The sequence below is a fragment of the Trachurus trachurus genome, assembly GCF_905171665.1.
Source record: "Trachurus trachurus genome assembly, chromosome: 5".
In the NCBI taxonomy this organism is placed as follows: Eukaryota; Metazoa; Chordata; class Actinopteri; order Carangiformes; family Carangidae; genus Trachurus; species Trachurus trachurus.
Genome location: NC_139896.1, coordinates 4,174,336 through 4,195,008, shown reverse-complemented (window position 1 = coordinate 4,195,008; position 20,673 = coordinate 4,174,336). Strand labels below are relative to the sequence as shown.

General features: G+C 39.7%; 1 protein-coding gene across 1 annotated transcript; it reads right to left on the bottom strand.

The window, feature by feature from the left end:
• Positions 1-4,950: 4,950 nt before the first annotated feature.
• mmp19 (matrix metallopeptidase 19) lies at positions 4,951-13,687 on the bottom strand. Its single transcript, XM_083971850.1, has 9 exons — positions 13,494-13,687; positions 13,314-13,399; positions 13,083-13,213; positions 11,737-11,949; positions 10,334-10,579; positions 8,608-8,733; positions 7,358-7,522; positions 6,637-6,764; positions 4,951-5,278 (listed from the first exon to the last, which is right to left on the bottom strand). The coding sequence occupies exons 1-9, from the start codon at positions 13,575-13,577 to the stop codon at positions 5,045-5,047; spliced, it is 1,413 nt and encodes a 470-aa protein (XP_083827976.1). The 5' UTR covers positions 13,578-13,687; the 3' UTR covers positions 4,951-5,044.
• Positions 13,688-20,673: the final 6,986 nt, after the last annotated feature.

Below are 20,673 nucleotides of genomic sequence, written 5' to 3'. Positions count from 1 at the left end.
CGCAACTCACTCATCTTCAACAGTGCCAAGGTCACACAAAACACACTGCTACTGCTACAACAAGGCTAAAAACAGAGATGAAGTTAATTTATTCAGAACAACTTTTCCATGTGGCGGCTTCAGGACACTTGGGTCAGTACGGACAAGCAGTATGGAGGTATCTGGATGTTTCATAGTGTGTGTTTTGGACCATTCAAAAGTGAACTCTATCCGCCGCCATTATACACTGCAAAAACTCAAAATCTTTCCAAGAATATTTGTCTTATTTCTTGTCAAAATGTCTAATTTCTAGTCAAAACTAATCTCTTTTCACTTAAAATAAGACTCATCACCTAAAAATTAACTTGTTTTTAGATAAGTTCCACTTGTTTCAAACTAATTTTCACTTGAAATAAGTAGAAAAATCTGCCAGTGAAAGCAAGTTTTTTGTGCTTCTAATAAGAAAGAAAAACTTGCTCCACTATCAGATTTTTCTACTTATTTCAAGTGAAAATATGCTTGAAAGAAGTAAAAAGTGTCTAAAAACAAGCTACTTTTTAATGTGATGAGTCTTATTTTAAGTAGAATGAGATTTGTTTCATAGAAATCTAGAAATGACAATGACATTTTGACGAGAAACAAGACAAATATTCTTGGTAAGATTTTCAGTTTTTGTAGTGTATGACTCTGAAAGTTCTCCAAACCCTTCTTTCCTTGGCATGACTGTGAGTAGATGAAAATTGGGTGAATTATCTATTTTTTTTTGGGTGAAATATCCCTTTAAAAACGCACCATCACAGCGAGTACGAGCCACAGAAACGTTGACTGTTGTACTGTAACTTTTCACACAGTTTAGTCATCATCGCCATGAAGTGTTGTTGTTGTGTTACTATTACCTGTCTTTTTACTCTTTAACCCTGTCGTCATAGGATGTGTGTTTTATTTTATTTTATTTCATTTTTTATCGTGTGTGTGTGTGTGTTTTTTTTTTGTGTGTGTGTGTGTGTGTGAACTTTTCCCGAGGCCGTGAAGCAAAAAAACTAAAACGATGCAAAGAAAACTTTTTCAGCCGTTTGTATTTCAAAGCTCCTGAACGTGTTGAGCTCGTAGCAGGAAACAACTTTTTCTCTTAATTCAGTTCTTTCACCTTCTTGTGTTTTTTGTTTTTGCAGCGAAGCTCCGTCAGAATAAAAGTAGGTGAAGAATTTAGAGTAAAGTAAATGTTTTATAATTTATTTTATACAACAACCACACTGCAAAAACTCAATATCTAAGTTTATACCAAGAATATTTGTCTTATTTCTAGTCAAAACTAATCTCATTCTACCTAAAATAAGACTCAACACATTTAAAAGCAGCTTGTTTTTAGACACTTTTTACTTACAGTATTTCAAGCCCATTTTCACTCGAAATAAGTAGAAAAATCTGTCAGTGGAGCAAGTTTTTCTTTCTTATTACAAGCACAAAAAACTTCCTTTCACTGGCAGATTTTTCTACTTATCTCAAGTGAGAATTAGTTTGAAACAAGTGAAAATGATCTAAAAACAAGTTAATTTTTAATGTGATGAGTCTTATTTTAAGTGGAAAGAGATTAGTTTTGACTAGAAATGAGACATTTTGACAAGAGATAAGACAAATATTCTTGGAAAGATTTTGAGTTTTTACAGTGCAAGTAGTGTTGGGGAAAAAAAGGAACAAAAAAATGAAAAAAAAAACAAAGCATGTTTGATGTTAATTTGTAGATTTTTAAATAATTATCCATTCTGTTTGTATGTTCGTTTTGTTGCAGGGACGATGCACTTGTCACCTGAATCTGTAAATAACCTGTTGATAGAAATTTCAAAGATGAATAAATTTTGTTTGATACAAAACAAAACTAAAAAAAAAAAAAAAACGACCCGTCTGTTTGTCTGTCTTTGCTGTTTGTCGCTCCGGTGTCATAGCAACACTGCAGCAGCAGCGTCGTCACCGTCCAGATTTCTCATCGGCAATAAAGAGGTCATGGGGAGGATTTCCTACGCTGCAATTGGTCGAGGTTGCCATGGCGCTTCTGAGGTTTTTTTCTTTCTTTTTTTTTTTTCCCCAGATAAACACAATGCAGCACAGAGCGGCCTTTCATCACCGCAAACATTACACAGCTTTTATCCTTTTATCCCTTTTCTTTTTCTTTTTATTGTGGGAATGTCAAGCCACACGCACACACACACACACACACTGACAGTACGTCTTGTTTAATTTTACAAAATGTTAGATTTTCATGTAGGAAAAAAAAAGAAGGAAGGAAGGAAGGAAGGAAGGAAGGAAAGGGAAGAAGGATCCATGCCACATGATTTCTCACAGTGTCATCATGTTAAAGTTTGGTCCTAAATGTCTGTTACTGTGAACAGTTCATCAAGTGGAAGATGAAATGATCTCCAAAAGACATAAAGTTAAACATGAAACACTCTTTTTTTTCAATATTTTAATCAGTATCAGTGAATTATTTTAGTTTTCTACAGTTTCAGAGTGAAAAAGGGAAACAAGGCGCCGTCAGTCAAGATGAGGCAGCTCAGATATCTGCTGCAATTTATTTGAACTCAATTTATATTTAAGAACGCGAAAGTACAGAATGCTGTTGTTTAAGATGATGTGCGTGGTGTTTTTAATCATTATTTTTAAAAGAATAGTTAAAATCATTAGTCAAAAAAATATTTTTATCAGTACCGTACTTTCGGGATTATAAACCGCTACTTTTTCCCCGCCCCGGTGTCCCAGCTCTCGTCTCTCCACACGCGACACAAACGCGCTCCGTAACCCGTAATCTTTTGTTAATGACTACACAAACACACACGCCGTAACATCGTATATGTCATGTTAAGTTTTCCACCGCTCCATTTATTGATTTTTCGCCGGCTTTGTTGTAAACAAATGCACCTGGGCGAGAGGAGCGTAACCAGAACAGTGGAAAAGCGAGCGGACTTGCACAGTTCCCTACTGTCTTTCTGTGTAAATATCTCATGTTACAACATGAAAACCTGCAGCTTATATTCAAGTGCGGCCTATACATGTATTCTCTTTTACAATTTAGCTGGTGCGGCTTATACTCAGGTGCGCTCTATAGTCCAGAAAAGTACGGTCATTTAAAAAAAAAAAATCAAATACTAGACATTTCAGGCCCCAAGGTTGAAAAACACTGATTTACACACTGTGATAGTTTCCGAAGGGGGGGCTATTAGCTACAATCCTTCACTGCAAAAACTCAAAATCTTTCCAAGAATATTTGTCTTATTTCTTGTCAAAATGTCTCATTTCTAGTCAAAACTAATCTCTTTCCACTTAAAATAAGACTCATCACCTAAAAATTAACTTGTTTTTAGATCAATTTCACTTGTTTCAAACTCATTTTCACTTGAAATAAGTAGAAAAATCTGCCAGTGAAAGGAAGTTTTTTGTGCTTCTAATAAGAAAGAAGAACTTGCTGCACTGTCAGATTTTTCTACTTATTTTAAATGAAAATAGGCTGGAAATAAGTAAAAAGTGTCAAAAACAAGCTACTTTTTATGTGATGAGTCTTGTTTTGAGTATAATTTGATTTGTTTTGACTAGAAATAAGACAAATATCCTTGGCAAGATTTTGAGTTTTTGCAGTGTATGCAGGGGGCCCAGACCTTTGCTGAGGGACCTTTTCCTTTTCTGGCAGTTTGAACATGGAAAAGATGAAAATAAATAAATATCTATATAGTTTAAAATGTAAAGTGAATGTGTCATCTGTAACTTTATGTCTTCTGGAGATCATTTTCCACTTGATGAACTGTTCACATTAACAGAAACTTTTGCTTCATGCCACAGTAATGATGCTGCTAATGTTTTACTAACGATGACGAACGCTGAACTGAACATTAGAGGAAGCTGCTGCACACTCCCAATCACCATGATGATGTTACATCGTACTGAAAGTATTAAGACGACGTAATGCAACACATATGTTTCAGATTTTTAAAAAAACACAACAGAAGAACAAGGCCTCCCCTCGACTTCTCCCTGAGATCACAGCTCAGCTCAGCTTACATAATTCTCACAGTCACACAAACACAGTTTCACAGGAATCGGCCTGTTTCTGCTCCAGAGGGAGGGAATCGATCCGTCCAGTGAAATAAAACCAGTCCTCACACTGTTATTCTCTTTTTCTTTCATGTTAAATGATATTTCACAATTGATCACTGTTGTTGTTGTTGTTGTTGTTGTTGAGGTTGCACAGTTGTTGTCAATGCCCCATTTGGAGTGAAACCAGCACACCCCCACACACCCATACGCACTGCAAAAACTCAACATCTTACCAAGAATATTTGTCTTATTTCTAGTCAAAATGTCATTTCTAGTCAAAACTAATCTCATTAAACCTAAAATAAGTATATTTATACATATACATACATAGTTATACATAAAAAGTAGCTTGTTTTTAGACATTTTTTTACTTCTTTCAGGCCTATTTTCACTTGAAATAAGTAGAAAACGTTTTTCTTTCTTATTATTTTGCACATTCTGTGTCATAAACTGTAAACTGTCTTGTCTGTAACAACATCTATTGCACGTCTGTCTGTCCGTCCTGGGTGAGGGATCCCTCCTCTGTTGCTCACCCTGAGGTTTCTCCGATTTTTACCTGTTAAAAGGGTTTTCTATGGAGTTTTTCCTCAGTGGATGTGAGGGTCTAAGGACAGAGGATGTTGTTATGATGCCATGTAAAGCCCTTTGAGACAAACTGTTGGTAAAAACGGGCTATACAAATTAAATTGCCTTGCCTTGCCTTACCTTACAAGCACAAAAAACTTCCTTTCACTGGCAGATTTTTCTACTTATTTAAAGTGAGAATTAGTTTGAAACAAGTGCAAATGATCTAAAAACAAGTTAATTTTTAGGTGATGAGTCTTATTTCAAGTGGAAACAGTTTAGTTTTGACTAGAAATGAGACATTTTGACAAGAAATAAGACAAATATTCTTGGAAAGACTTTGAGTTTTTGCAGTGCGCCTCTCTGTTTGCCTCTGACTGAGGGTCTGCCGCCCCCTGGTGGTCAGACGACGCCGTCACTAGCATCTCATCCAGCGCTCCTTCTTGCTGAGCGGGTATCCTCTGTCCGCCCGCAGCAGCAGCTCGTTCACCCTCCAGTACTCGTCGCCCTTGAAGAAGAAGACCTTTCCGTTGGTCCAGGTGAAGGCGGCGTCCGGAGCGGAGGGAACGCCGGTGAAGAGCAGCGACAGCGGCTTGGGGTAGATGCTCAGGTCGTTGTACTTCAGCTCGTCCCACTGCCAGTGCTCCGAACCCTGAGAGAGGAAGACACTTACTGCATCTGTATCTGCTGCATGCATCAAGGATTTCACTTCATTACATTACTAGTCTCGCTTTTTGTAATCCTCAATGTGTCTAGTACATGAATTTTGATGATCCCTGCACAAATTTTAGTTTTTTTGGTGGACCATTTGTGCCCATCCTGGAATTTCCGACTGTGAAAAATGAAAACTTTAAATCTATATATCGCTCCTGAACTTTACATCCTACAGATGTGAAGAGAAAATCATCTATGGTACATAAAAACTCAAATAAACACACAAAAAGTGTTTTTTTGTTTGAATTTAAATGGAACTCCCCCCCATACATCCCACTTTTTCTAACTTTTATATTTTTACAACCTGGGGTAATGTGGGAAAAGAATCTTTTTATCTTGTGGAATCACTTACCCACAATTCTTACAGTAAGTCTGTTAGCAGAACAGAAAGGTTTAATAAAAAGGAACTAAAAAATGGTTGAGACACCAGTCATAGTGCATTTACTATTATGTATTTACCACAACAGAAATAAGCCCTGTTGCTTTATTGTATTATCCTGACGGAGTTGTTTTAGAGGTAAATGCAGAGACTGCTTGCTGAAAAACTGTCCCTGAAGGCAACGCGCATCAGCTGTTTTGCATGCAGGAGAAGTTTCAGAGTCCTCCGTGGCTTCTCTGAGTTACAGCGGGGCTCCGTGCAGCACTGCATGTCCATATGATGGTAGCGAACGGGGCTCACTTTTCTTCGTCCAAAAAGACACACCAAAAAACATCCAAATACCTGCTCGTCTGTAATGTCCCTCTTGTATTGAAGCCCCAACATGAGAAATTGTTCAGAAAAAAATTAAATAAGTCTATATTTTAAGCTTGTTTGTAGCGGAAGCTCCCAGCACTGCTCTTCCTGGTCCGTCCAAATCTCGCGCGATTTGCATTGACACAGTTCACGGCTCCGCAAATCGTGCGAGCTTCCGCTACAAACAAGCTTAAAATATAGACTTATTTAATTTTTTTCGGAACAATTTCTCATGTCGGGGCTTCAATACCAGAGGGACATTACAGACGAGCACTATGGAGGTATTTGGATGTTTTTTGGTGTGTCTTTTTGGACGAAGAAAAGTGAGCCCCGTTCGCTACCATCATATGGAGTGCTGCACGGAGACCCCCGTAACTCAGAGAAGACACGGAGGACTCTGAAACTTCTCCCAGCCCTTAGTCCACATGAGGGTGAGTAGATAATGAGTGCAATTTGAATTTTGGGTGAACTATCCCTTTAACAGATATTATTTTATATATAAATTGAAATGTGGAGGTGGTTTCATGTGGAAGAAGCTGCTTCTGTGTGATGATCAGTGATACCTTAATGAAGACGATCTTCTTGTTCCTCTCCAGGTACAAAGCTGCGTCGATGTTGGGAGGAATCCTCTTCACCTGTTTGGGGTAACCGTAGTCCAGCAGGAAGCGGGTGTAGCGCCACACTCTGCTCCCTGGCAGAACACAAACAGTTTTAATGTTCTTAAAGGAATAGTACTCACCCTCATGTCGACTAAGGGCTGGGAGAAGTTTCAGAGTCCTCCGTGGCTTCTCTGAGTTACAGGGGGTCTCGGCGTAGCAGTGCATGTCCATATAACGGTTGCAAATGGATACCAACTGTCTTCGTAACAAAAAGACACACCAAAAAACATCCAAATACCTCCATGCTGCTCGTATGTAATGTCCGTCTTGTATTGAAGCCCCGAAATGCGAAATTGTTCTGAAAAAAATTAAATAAGTCTATATTTCAAGCTTGTTTGTAAAGGAAGCTCCTCTTCCTGCAAGATTTGGACGGACAGGAGATTTGTTTTTTGGTGTGTCTTTTTGTTACGAAGACAGTTGGTATCCATTTGCAACCGTTATATGGACATGCACTGCTACGCCGAGACCCCCTGTAACTCAGAGAAGCCACGGAGGACTCTGAAACTTCTCCCAGCCCTTAGTCCACATGAGGGGGAGGAGATAATGAGTGAAATTTGAATTTTGGGTGAACTATTCTTTTAAATCACAGCTGGAAGAAGAGAAGTGAACCAGGAAGCAGCTTCACCTTTCAGGAAGTAGGTCTTGTTGGTTCTGGGCGAGTGCACGGCAGCGTCCAGGTCTCCGGGGAGTTCCCTCCACAGCCGGTCGACCTTCATCGGCGTGTTGTGTCCCAGGTCGGAGATCGTCCACACGTAGTCGCCGCTGAAGGCGAAGGTTTTCCTCCACGGACCTGAAGAGACGCATCAGTCATGTGAAGAAATTAGGAAACCCTATTAACTACTTCCATGTCCGTACGTAAACAGACAAAAGTACAACATCTAAACATCTTAAAGCAGAAGTAAGCGATCCAGTGGTTTTGTCTAACTTCCTGTCAGCCGATGGAGTTAGCAGTCCCCGCCCTCGTCCCTACGTCACCACATTCAGGCGCATCCCTTGGCTGCACACACAGAGAGGACCGCCCCTTTATGCCGTTCTCTCTCCTCATTGGATAAAGGTTGTAGGATACAAGGAAAGTTTTCTCCTCGGCTCAGAGCAGAGCAGAGTGACTGACAGACCTGTGTTTCAGACCAAACACTCTATGTAAGTGATTGCTGTCGGAAGATATAACTATTTAAGACTTATATTAACACAAATATTCCGCTTACTTCTGCTTTAAAGGGACATTGTGTAACTTCTCCTGTAGTCTATTCAGTAAAATCGATTATTTCGTTCAAAAGTCTGTTTTTCATTAACCAGTAATCCCCCCCATCAACAAAGTGAAGTGTTCCTTTCAGCTCTGAATTAGTCATTCATATCATTCATATCTCCATGGAGCGGGTAAGCTCGGTGCTGCTGCCATGTCGTGGTATGCTGCATTCACCTGCAGTCGGGCAGACGGTCGTCGGTAACAAACCAGATGTCATTTTAGTCACAGAAGTCGAGAGAAAGCCGGTAAAACGTGGGTCAGGTTAAACAATACCACATCGCCATGACAACATAGTGTCACGTGTATTGTTTTGCCTCGTGCTGATGGACCACTTGTTTACATAGAGGCTTGTTTATGCCGTTACGTGCAGCGGCTGTCGTCCGTCTGCTGTCTGCCCAATTTCACGTGAATGCAGCATGAAAAATACGATTGACTTGCTTGAGATATACAACCACAACGCTAGATGGGAGGAATTCCTACACAATGTACCTTTAAGTGTTTCAGATCCTATAGTAGAGGCACGATGAAGTATTTGAGAGAAAAAATAAATAATTATAATAATAATAAAAAAGGTAAGGGATTTAAAAACATCTCAAAACATGCTGCTACAGTCATCGTCTCCTTCTTACCCAGCATGATGGCGTCCAGCGCGGCGGTGCAGGGGTCGGGGACGGGCTCCGTGTTCTGGCTGCTCTCCGTGGGGAACAGACCGTCGGTGGTCGTTGGACTGGCTAAAGTGCTGCTGACGCGTTTTCCTGTTAAATAGACAGAGGAGACACAAGTTACTTCCAGGTTGAATTCATGCAGCTCAACTTTCCCTGACACTTTAAACGTTCATGAATAGTGAGTTTAAACTCAGTTTGAACAGTCAGAGCTTCAATCACAAACTGTAAGAAACCGTCTGAAGGAAAAGGATTTACATAGAGAGAAGACAAACAGAGGCCGTCATTAACACCTAGACAGAAACAAAACAAGGTGACAGTGGGCTGATGAGAAGCATCATGGACTGTGGACGACTGGATCAAAGTCATATTCAGTGATTCATTTTTTGAAGGAAAGTTTTCACGGTTTTGTTCGACGGCAAGATTCACTTATCATCTTGAAAAGTCATCATCGCCAAACATCCTTTCAATCGACGGAATCAGAAAAGTGTCCAAAATGTCCGTGTAAACTTGTGCATTTATTGAAGATGTAATGACTGAATTCATTGATGAATGACGATTCATCACTGAATATTACATAGCTACACTCTATTTAAAGCAGAAGTAAGCGTAATATTTGTGTTAATATAAGTCTTAAATAGTTCTATCTTCCGACAGCAATCACTTCTATAGAGTGTTTGGTCTGAAACACGGGTCTGTCAGTCACTCTGCTCTGCTGTAAGCCGAGGAGAAAACTTTCCTTGTATCCTACAACCTTTATCCAATGAGGAGAGAGAACGGCATAAAGGGGCGGTCCTCTCTGTGTGTGCAGCCAAGGGATGCGCCTGAATGTGGTGACGTAGGGACGAGGACCAATAGATCCATGACGAGGGCGGGGGCTGCTAACTCCATTGGCTGACAAGACGTTATGGTGCGTTCAAGGCAACTCGTAACTCTTGTTTTTCCGACCTGTGAAGTCGTACCAGTTCGATCTGGTGCGAGTTCACGGGTCAGAAGTTACGAGTGGCCGTTATAGTGACTTTCACAGGTAAAACAGGTCGGAAAAACACGAGTGGGTTGCCTGGAACGCTACAAAGTCGTAAGTTGTGACTTGAAGCTGTAATTTATGGTTTCAAAAGCCTGCCTGGAACGCAGCATTAGCCAAAACGACCGGATCGCTTACTTCTGCTTTAAGTTTTCTATCTTTATGCTACCAGTGTGATTCGATAATATTTTCCTCAAAATTGAGTGATTCTATTTTTTTTTCCCTCTACTTGATCTAAAAAAAACTAACAATTGTGACTGACTACAACAATTTTCTTTCTTGCCTTTTTTTTTTTTTTTTAGTGTTTCTTAAAGCCAGAAGGTTGGTGTTTTGTACAAAAGTTGTTTTGTGGCAAGTCTGTGATTTGTCATTTTTCTACAAAATTAACCCTTGAGGCCTCTAGGGACCCAAACGGGTACTTTTTGAGATTCTTGTTTTTTTGATCCTCAATATCTCAGTCAGTTTTAAAGCAAATTTAATGAAATTTCCCAAGAATGTTTATTTTATGATGCTTTTTAAACAACTAAATAATCATCCCTCTATTATTATAGTCTGGCACAGAGTAAGACAACAATCCTGTCATCTCTTTTTCAGAGACAAACAACTTCTCTGAGCTTCAGGGGTTTGTGACTAATAAGTGAAACCCTCAGCATCCTCCCACCCACTCACCGTACAGCGCCTGGATGCCGCTGACGTCGTCCGCGTGCAGCCTGAAGTTGGCCCGGTAACCGGAGTAGACCGGTGCCATGAGCGCGGCTCTGAACTGCGAGTGTCCGAGGCCGAGCGCGTGGCCGATCTCGTGCGCCGCCACAATGCGCAGATTAGTCCCATAATAAGTTCCCTCCGTCCAGAACTCGTCCTCATCAAAATGAACAATACCGGATTCTGGCGACTCAGCGTGGGCAAGGACGTGACCTGCAGGAAAACACACACACACACACACACACAGGGTCAGAAACACAACACAACACAACACAACAACATGACCCTGAGTCTGTGCTGCTGAAGTTCACTGCAAAAACTCAAAATCTTTCCAAGAATATTTGTCTTATTTCTAGTCAAAATGTCTCATTTCTAGTCAAAACTAATCTCTTTCCACGTTAAATAAGACTCATCACCTAAAAATTAACTTGTTTTTAGATCATTTTCACTTGTTTCAAACTAATTTTCACTTGAAATAAGTAGAAAAATCTGCCAGTGAAAGGAAGTTTTTTGTGCTTGTAATAAGAAAGAAAAACTTGCTCCACTATCAGATTTTTCTACTTATTTCAAGTGAAAATCTGCTTGAAATAAGTAAAAAGTGTCTTAAAAACAAGCTACTTTTTAATGTATAACTATGTATATGTATAAATATACTTGTTTTAAGTATAATAAGATTGTTTTGACTAGAAATAAGACAAATATTCTTGGTAAGATTTTGAGTTTTTGCAGTGTAAATGGCATCTGTGCATCTTCCTTTACAAAGCGCATATGGTTCCGACATAATCTTTTTGGGAAAGTGACGGTATTTAGGAATCTTTACGATCAATTAATTGTAGCGTTTAATACCGCGATTAATTGTGAAAACAAGTAATCGTGACATCCTTAGTTGTGTGTTGTGTTGTGTTTCTGATCCTGAGTCTGTGCTGCTGAAGTACACTGCAAAAACTCCAAATCTTTCCAAGAATATTTGTCTTATTTCTTGTCAAAATGTCTCATTTCTAGTCAAAACTAAACTATTTCCACTTTAAATAAGATTCATCACCTAAAAATTAACTTGTTTTTAGATCATTTTCACTTGTTTCAAACTAATTTTCACTTGAAATAAGTAGAAAAATCTGCCAGTGAAAGGAAGTTTTTTTTGTGCTTGTAATAAGAAAGAAAAACTTGCTCCACTATCAGATTTTTCTACTTATTTCAAGTGAAAATATGTTTGAAAGAAGTAAAAAAGTGTCTAAAAACAAGCTACTTTTTATGTGAGGAGTTTTATTTTAGGTATAACTAGATTTGTTTTGACTGGAAATGACATTTTGCCTAGAAATAGGCCAAATATTCCTGGTAAGATTTTGAGTTTTTGCAGTGTAGAAACTGACCTCGACCGTCGAAGGGAACGGAGCAGAATCCGTCCTTCTTGTGGAAGGAGATCCTGATGTCCGCGCGGCCGTAGTCGATCTCCCTGAAGGTCAGAGAGGTCACGTCGCTCCAGTAGCTGAAGGCCGAGCGCATCGCTGCCCGGACCTCCGACTTCTTCATGTCCGGGGTGAAGTTGTAGATGCGATAGGTCAGACTCCTCTTCCTCCACCGGCCTGACACAGAGACAGACACACAACAACATTAACACAAGTTATTCAACAAATGTACATTAAAAGGAGATATAACCTTCCTAATGATTTTTTTTAATTTTATTTTGCACAATTAACAAGAAAGAAAAACAGCATAAAAACAGCAAACCAGTTGTGCAGGTGAGATTAAAGAAACCCAGATGGGTTTATAAGAGAAATCTCACCTCATAAAAACAAAAAATAATATTCATACTGTATATATATTGACACTATATGTTCATATCACATCATATTATGCTTATACAGGTTTTCATTGAGTAAACATACATAATGTATAATATTAACACATATCAATGAGCTTTGGTTTGGATATATACTACTGTATGCACATTTTTTTAAAAGGGACAATACACATTAATGAACATTCGTACGTGTGCACAAATGTAAATGCGTCAGAGTTAGCAACTTGCTAATTTGCATCCGTAGTCCCTTGGCAGGTAACACACAAACAGACATAAATACACAAGAATTATACAGTGGTTCACAATCATATACACATTCATACCTATACATAAAGTGCATGTGATCTATACAGTGCCTGGTATAAAGTGCCAGTTTCTAAAGTGCAAGTGCAAGTTTAAATAGGTAAAGTGCAAGTCTAAATATAACATAGTACATGCGTTTATGTGTAAACCACATACAATATGAGATTTCTTATTAGTCAAATCTGTGTGACACATGTATCATATAAATGTAATCAGCAGACTCCAAGTTTGTGTTACAGTATATATTATGAATTTAGGAAAAATATGTATGTTATAGGTATAAATATGAATAATTATGTACATGATATGTCAAGGTGCGTATTATTCATGCATATTTATATGGTCTAGACTAGACATATATATGTATGGAATATACACACTACATCATGTATGTTTTTACTTTAGATATTTTCATAAACAGAAAGTCACTGATATGAAATATGTTATAACAGAAAATTTTTACTTGCACTAAAAGATCTGTTCTTCTAGTACAATATAAAAAACATTTGTCCTTTCACCTGCAGCTTTAGTTTCATATTAATAAGGAGATATTTTTAAATTCTGGTTCATTTCTCTGAGTAAGGACATCGTTGTGTTGTGTCTTGGACTCACCCATGAGTCTGTATCTGTGCAGCTTCTTGTTGAAGGGGTCGTCCAGGCCACAGCGCGGCTGCCTCATCACCGCCACCGTGGCTTCATCCAGCTCGCCAGTAGGTGGCAGATCATTCACCCTCTGGAAAACCCTGCACACATCTGCTCAGTCAACATCTGCACCAACACTCACACACAAACTCACACTCACTCCCACACATCCTCCTCCTGCAGCTTCACTTCCTGTGTTACCTCAGGGCATCGATGAGTTCCTCCAGGTGGTTTGGGTCCAGTGGGTCGGCCGGCTCGTTCAGGTAACCGTACTGCTTCAGATACGCCTGAGGAGAAACAAGAAGGAAACTATGAGTCCAACTTATTGAAGTGCAAACATACAGCATAAAGATTATTACAGTAAAAAACTTTAATCCAAACCTTTGCTTCATCTAACTCCGTCCACTGCACCACAGCAGCACAAAGAGCTCCAGTGAGGTTGAGCAGCAGAAGCTTCAGCTCCATGTTTCTTCAAGTTTTCATCCACCGTTTCTTTGCTTCTCTCAAATATCCAGAGCCGAAGCTTTTTAAACGAATTAAAGCTGCAGCAGTAGAAGTAGAGCAGCTCAGCTCAGCTCAGACAGACAGAGAGAGAGAGACTCTGTTGGCTCTGTGAGGGAGAGCGCTCCTCCAGCGGTTTTTAAACTCAGCCCCGTTGCATGAGTCAGACCTGCGGCTGCGATGATCCACCTCTGAAGAATGAGGATTACAGAGCAGCCAGCTGACCCCCAGCCAGCCAGCGCTGAGTCTGTCTGCTGCTGTGAAGCTGCACAGCTGGTTCAGAGCTGCAGCAGCAACAACGTCCGTCCGTCCACCACAACTACTACTATACACACTGCTCTGGTTTATAAAGTCGACAACAGGCTGCAGTTAGTTACAAACCACTGAGCACACTGCAAAAACTCTAAATCTTTCCAAGAATATTTGTCTTATTTCTTGTCAAAATGTCTAATTTCTAGTCAAAACTGAACTCTTTTCACTTTAAATAAGACTCATCACCTATAAATTAACTTGTTTTTAGATCATTTTCACTTGTTTCAAACAAATTTTCACTTGAAATAAGTAGAAAAATCTGCCAGTGAAAGCAAGTTTTTTGTGCTTGTTATAAGAAAGAAAAACTAGTTGCTCCACTATCACATTTTTCTACTTATTTCAAGTGAAAATAGGCTTGAAATAAGTAAAGAGTGTCTAAAAACAAGCTACTTTCTATGTATAACTATGTATGTATATGTATAAATATACTTATTTTAGGTATAATGAGATTTGTTTTGACTAGAAATGACATTTTGACTAGAAATAAGACAAATATTCTTGGTAAGATTGAGAGTTTTTGCAGTGCAGAGGCCACCCACCCTCCACCTCCACCTCCACCTCCAACACGACTACGACTCGTCCCTGTTTCTGCTCATTACGGCCTGTATCCATCTGATCCCATGCTGTTAATACAGAGGTGTCACAGCTCAATTATGGACCTAAACCCACAGGAGAGACGCCTTCACATTCCTGTCTCCTCTGTAACATTTCCATCACAAACACACAACAAACACACAATGACTTACTGTACAGTTACTGTAGTAGCCATTTAAACCTCTTATCATTATGATTTTAAAAGAGTAAACACAATTGTGTGATAATAAATGGCTTCGCCCACCAACAACTGACAACATTTTTTTTTGCAAGACCAATTATACTTTCTGAAATATGGCCAATATTTCACAAGTTCTGCCAGGGTATGTAAACCCCGCCGCCGCCTCACTCAAAGAAACACAACTCTCTTGCGTTTTAACCTCATTTTCCTGGTTCAGTCTGCAACTGTTTTTAGTCAAAACTCACTACATGAGCTCGTATCACTTCATCATCAGAGACGAGACAGTGAAGTGAACATCGAGCCGACAGAAACCCAAACAGTGGAGGATACGAGACTAACAAGATTTCACTGATAATGTTGCTCTGAAGGTTGAAAACACATCATTTCACATCATTTTTAGAACGGCGGAGCAGAGCCGTGAGCTGCTCAGAGCTACGCTACGGAGGCTCATTATGGGATTTCTTGGTTTCCCTCATCAAACTCATCAAATACACAATCCAACAACTCCACAACGCTCTGGTGGACAAGTTGTGACCTGCACATTCACCACGCTATGAGATAATAACACAACGTTACCACACAGAGTTGTTTTAGAGGGAAATTCATGCAAAACCGCTGATGCGCGTTGCCTTCAGGGACAGTTTTTCATCAACAGTCTCTGCATTTCCCTCTAAAACAACTCTGTCTGGTAACGTTGTGTTATTATCTCATAGCGTGGTGAATGTGCAGGTCACAACTTGTCCACCAGAGCGTTGTGGAGTTGTTGGATTGTGTATTTGACGAGTTTGATGAGGGAAACCAAGAAATCCCATGAGCCTCCGTAGCGTAGCTCTGAGCAGCTCACGGCTCTGCTCCGCCGCTCTAGAAATAGCTTGCACCGACAATTAAAGGTAACGAACCTACTGCTACGACTATAGGGATTATGGCAATGGGCCAATTTGCCAAAAATGTTGAACTATCCCTTTAAACTACCCCTTTTAAGTCAACCTCTGCACTTCTGAGTGGAAATATCATCCCACAAAATATTAAAAATAAATAAAAAAAGATCTGAAAGTCGTTGTCGTTTGCACTTGTGTGTGTGTTATGATGACAGCTCAGTGTGAAGAAGAAGTTTTTCTGCTGCTGCTGCATCTCGTCAGGTTTTGTCGTTGCTATTTCTGTCGGGAGGAGATGAATCGAGCCGATACGAGGCCTCGTCAGCTACATTTAATTCCCGTTAGATTCACAACAGCAGTGTCATTTCTTTCTTTTTTGATCATCTCTCTAAATCTCATTCATGTAGTTGTGTGAGTTATTTCCACCTAGCTGTATCATCCGTCCTTGCAGTTCAGGACTGTTGTGTGTGAATGAATGTGTGAAACAGCTGGTCTCCAGATGTTAGTGCGTTGGTTATCATCATACAGTATGTGCTGCACAGACTAAACACTATATAAACTTAAAACTCCAACTTAAATCCACATTTCCACGAGTGAAAGAGGAACAACCTTTTCATCTCTACAAAAAGTCAGCAGTACAGTAGGTGTTAATGGGCCTGAGGATTTATTTCACATATTAGCATTAAGTTGAGAACGACTCATGCAGCAAGACGACGTACGGCTGCTTTTCTCCTTTCTCAGATAGATAAACCTCTACACTGCAAAAACTCAAAATCTTACCAAGAATATTTGTCTTATTTCTAGTCAAAACAAATCTCATTATACTTAAAATAAGACTCATCACATTAAGTAGCTTGTTTTTAGACACTTTTTTACTTATTGCAAACATATTTTCACTTGAAATAAGTAGAAAAATCTGACAGTGGAGCAAGTTTTTCTTTCTTATTACAAGAACAAAAAACCTGCTTTCACTGGCAGATTTTTCTACTTATTTCAAGTGAAAATTAGTTTGAAATAAATGTAAATTGTCTCAAAACAAGTTAATTTTTAGGTGATGAGTCTTATATTAAGTGGAAAGAGATTAGTTTTGAATAGAAATTAGACATTTTGACAAGAAATAAGACAAATATTCCTGGAAAGATTTTGAGTTTTTGCAGTGTAACATGCTGCACATTCCTCACTCTATCACAACTCCCTGCAGAGTGAAAGTCAACCAGAGCTCTGTGTGTGTGTGTGTGTGTGTGTGTGTGTGTGTGTGTGTGTGTGTGTGTACCGGTGGTTTTGCATTTACCACCAATGTGACACAATCTCTCTGACCGAGTTACAGAGCGCAGCGCAGCGAAACTGGTCCGAGTCAGCTTCCTCTGTTTCCTGGATGACGATGATGATGATGACGATGATGATGATGATGATGATGATGATGATGATGATGATATTATTACTGACTGTGAGGGGAGAGGAACAGAAAGCAGGAACAGAACGGGCGTGGGAGGATGATGATGAGCAGCAGGACAGTAATAAGTAATACGTTCAGAAAAAGACTGAAAAGGAAAGTGAGATGAAGCTGCCGGCCGACGACCGTCTGTTTCCAAAACAAACACACACACACACACACACACACACACAGCGACGTCACAGCCACTTGTCTGATCTGATATAGTTTCAACCTTTAAGCTGCAAAAAAAAAAACAGCTCAGACCTGTCGAGAGACGCCTTGAACCTGTCGTGTTCCTGAAAGCATCATGATGAACTCACTGTGCAACATTATCCTGCAGAAAGAAGGTTAGGGTTAGGGAACTTCTGTCTCCATGATCCATGATGACTGATGTTAAAGGGATAGTTCACCCAAAATTCAAATTATGTCGACTAAGAGCTGTGAGAATTTTCAGAGTCCTCCGTGCCTTCTCTGAGTTACGGGGGGTCCGTGCAGCAGTATTTGTCCATATAATGGTTGTCAATGGATATCAACTTTCTTCGTCCAAGAAGACACACCAAAAAACATCCAAATACCTCCATAGTACAAACTTCCCTCTTGTATTGAAGCCCCGACATGAAAAACTGTTCCGCCGGTCAGTGCAAATCACGCGAGATTTGCACTGACACAGGAAGAGCAGTGAACTGAGACACTGGGAGCTTCCGCTACAAACGAGCTTAAAATATAGACTTATTTAATTTTTTTCGGAACAATTTCTCATGTCGGGGCTTCAACACAAGAGGGACATTACAGACGAGCAGTGTGGAGGTATTTGGATGTTTTTTGGTGTGTCTTTTTGGACTATCCCTTTAATTCACTTCACCTGCCAGTGCTCATGATGCTTATATTGGACCTGAGCGCTGGTGGCACGGTTGAGCAGTGCAATATCATGCTGACTTTCTACAACCATTGAGACTGTGTCATGGTTTGGCATTACCAGCTGTGAAATCAAAAGCTCAGATAATAAATCTGATAAAAAAACAGCAGGAAAAAATCATGGGTGGCACCACGACCTTTAACTCCCCAAGTCCTGTGCAAACAAACAAACAAACCTCAGACTTGCAGACAATATTTTATCTGAAACACAACACTCAGTGAAGCTCATTAACGAAGAGATTGTTCAGGATGAACAGAAAAAATAGGAACTTTTAAAGGGATAGTTCAACATTTTGGCAAATTGGCCCATTGCCATAATCCCTATAGTCATAGCAGTAGGTTCGTACCTTTAATTGTCGGTGCAAGCTATTTTTAGAACGGCGGAGCAGAGCTGTGAGCTGCTCAGAGCTACGCTACGGAGGCTCATTATGGGATTTCTTGGTTTCCCTCATCATCAAACTCATCAAATACACAATCCAACAACTCCACAACGCTCTGGTGGACAAGTTGTGACCTGCACATTCACCACGCTATGAGATAATAACACAACGTTACCAGACAGAGTTGTTTTAGAGGGAAATACAGAGACTGCTTGATGAAAAACTGTCCCTGAAGGCAACGCGCATCAGCGGTTTTGCATGAATTTACCTCTAAAACAACTCTGTCTGGTAACATTGTGTTATTATCTCATAGCGTGGTGAATGTGCAGGTCACAACTTGTCCACCAGAGCGTTGTGGAGTTGTTGGATTGTGTATTTGATGAGTTTGATGATGAGGGAAACCAAGAAATCCCATAATGAGCCTCCGTAGCGTAGCTCTGAGCAGCTCGCCGCTCTGCTCCGCCGTTCTAAAAATAGCTTGCACCGACAATTAAAGGTAACGAACCTACTGCTATGACTATAGGGATTATGGCAATGGGCCAATTTGACAAAATGTTGGGTCTTTCCAAGAGTTTGCATGTTCTCCATGGATGGACGACCTAAGAGCAAACCCGATGACCGATGGGCAAACCCGAGCTTGTGAAAACGAGGTTTTCCTCCCTGATGTGGTCAAGTTCAGTCACGTCTTACTAAAGTTAAACAGATATTCGTCACTTTGCTGCTGCTGCTGACCTAACTTCCTCTTCTGTTCTTCTGTCATTTCTCCTCAGTCCTGGTGAGTGTTGTTCTGTGTTGGTTGCACTCATACCAACATCACGACTTTTCATTGTTTGTGTGAAACCAACATAATAAAATGAATTCCCCGGATGAAGCTCAGCTGCACTTCTTCTCCATAAAATGCGCTGTTCTGCATCCGTTTCGACGCAATTCAGCTTACCGCAACTTTAGTCACTTTCTGAGTCAGAGAGGGATCACAGAGGAAAGTTTATACAAAACATCGGTGCCAAACACAAAAAAAGAAGAAAATCCCTCCTCAGTACAGTAGGTCAACGACTCCACGAGATACTGATACACAAACAAAGCATCCATCATGTAGGGGAGAGCTGAAACATCCCAGTGTTTATCTGCAGAGGAAACACGAGGAGGAACATTCATATCGCTGTAAACATAAAAACTCATCGCCATGACAACACAGTAACTCCCAGCTCAGTAAATCCGTTAAGAAATCACAGACAGGAACTTAAATCCTGGTTAATCATCGGTTCCAAGGTGCAAATGTTTTAGACAAATAAATCCTCAAGTTACTGTAGATTTCACTGTGTTTTATGTTGTTTTTTTATAAATATATAATAATGTAATAATAGTCTTAGCTGACATGACAACTCATCTTCTGCAGTAAAGTGTCCTCCCTTCCTTCCTGCCAGCGGCCTGCTGCAACATCTTTTCTTTTTTTCCCCGTGCGGCTGCCTGAGTCAGTTCACTTCCTGTTTTCTCTGTAAAAAATAGCAGAAGATCGATGGAAAATAAAAGCTGCTTTGCTGCAGTGGTTTGGGGGCAATTTTGGACAAAATAGGATTTCAAAAATTGTCAAAAATTCTGTTATCAAGACAAAAATCTGATAAAATTGATCTGTATATTGCATCTTGACAGCATAGAAATGTTGGTGATTTGTTTTTAATGGTAAGTGTTTTGCTACATAAGAGAAAATCTAATGTTTAAAAACATCATTCTTGCATTGACTCCAGTTGTTCCCATGAGAGGAGAATTCAAAATGTTTTCAAAAATTCTGATATTTGCCAAACTTCATCAACCATGGCGCTAAAATATTGTCAATTTATTTCAGGAAGATTGAAAATGTATTCATAAAGAATTGGCTGGTATATGTTTACAGTCAGACGTTTTCATGCACTGTAGGTTCAATTTGTCAAATATCAAAAATCCGGGAGGTAACTTTGTGGAGGATTAGTCTGAAGATGCAGTCGCAGTTAATTTGAGCAAAAAATTGTGGGACAAGAAAGATTCAATAAGTTTTACAGTTTTTGGAAAAAAAAACACAGAGTGATGGACTTCATAATGTGCATTGAGTTCAAACGTACAAAAGTTTCTTCAGTATTGGGGCGACATTTTGGTTAAAGTTGCAAAACTGTAGCATGTATGGTTGGTTTGGTAGGAATTTTTTTTTTTTAATTTAAACGCTTATTGTGCGCTTGTGATTTTTCATGTATGGGAAGTAGGATTTCCTAAAAAGAAGAAGAAGAAAACATGACAAAATCCAGGATGCAACATGTGATTCTGATAAATAATAATATAATGTGATGCAGGATTTGCTCTGGTTGTGTTGTGTGTGGTTGTTTTAATTCCAACAGGC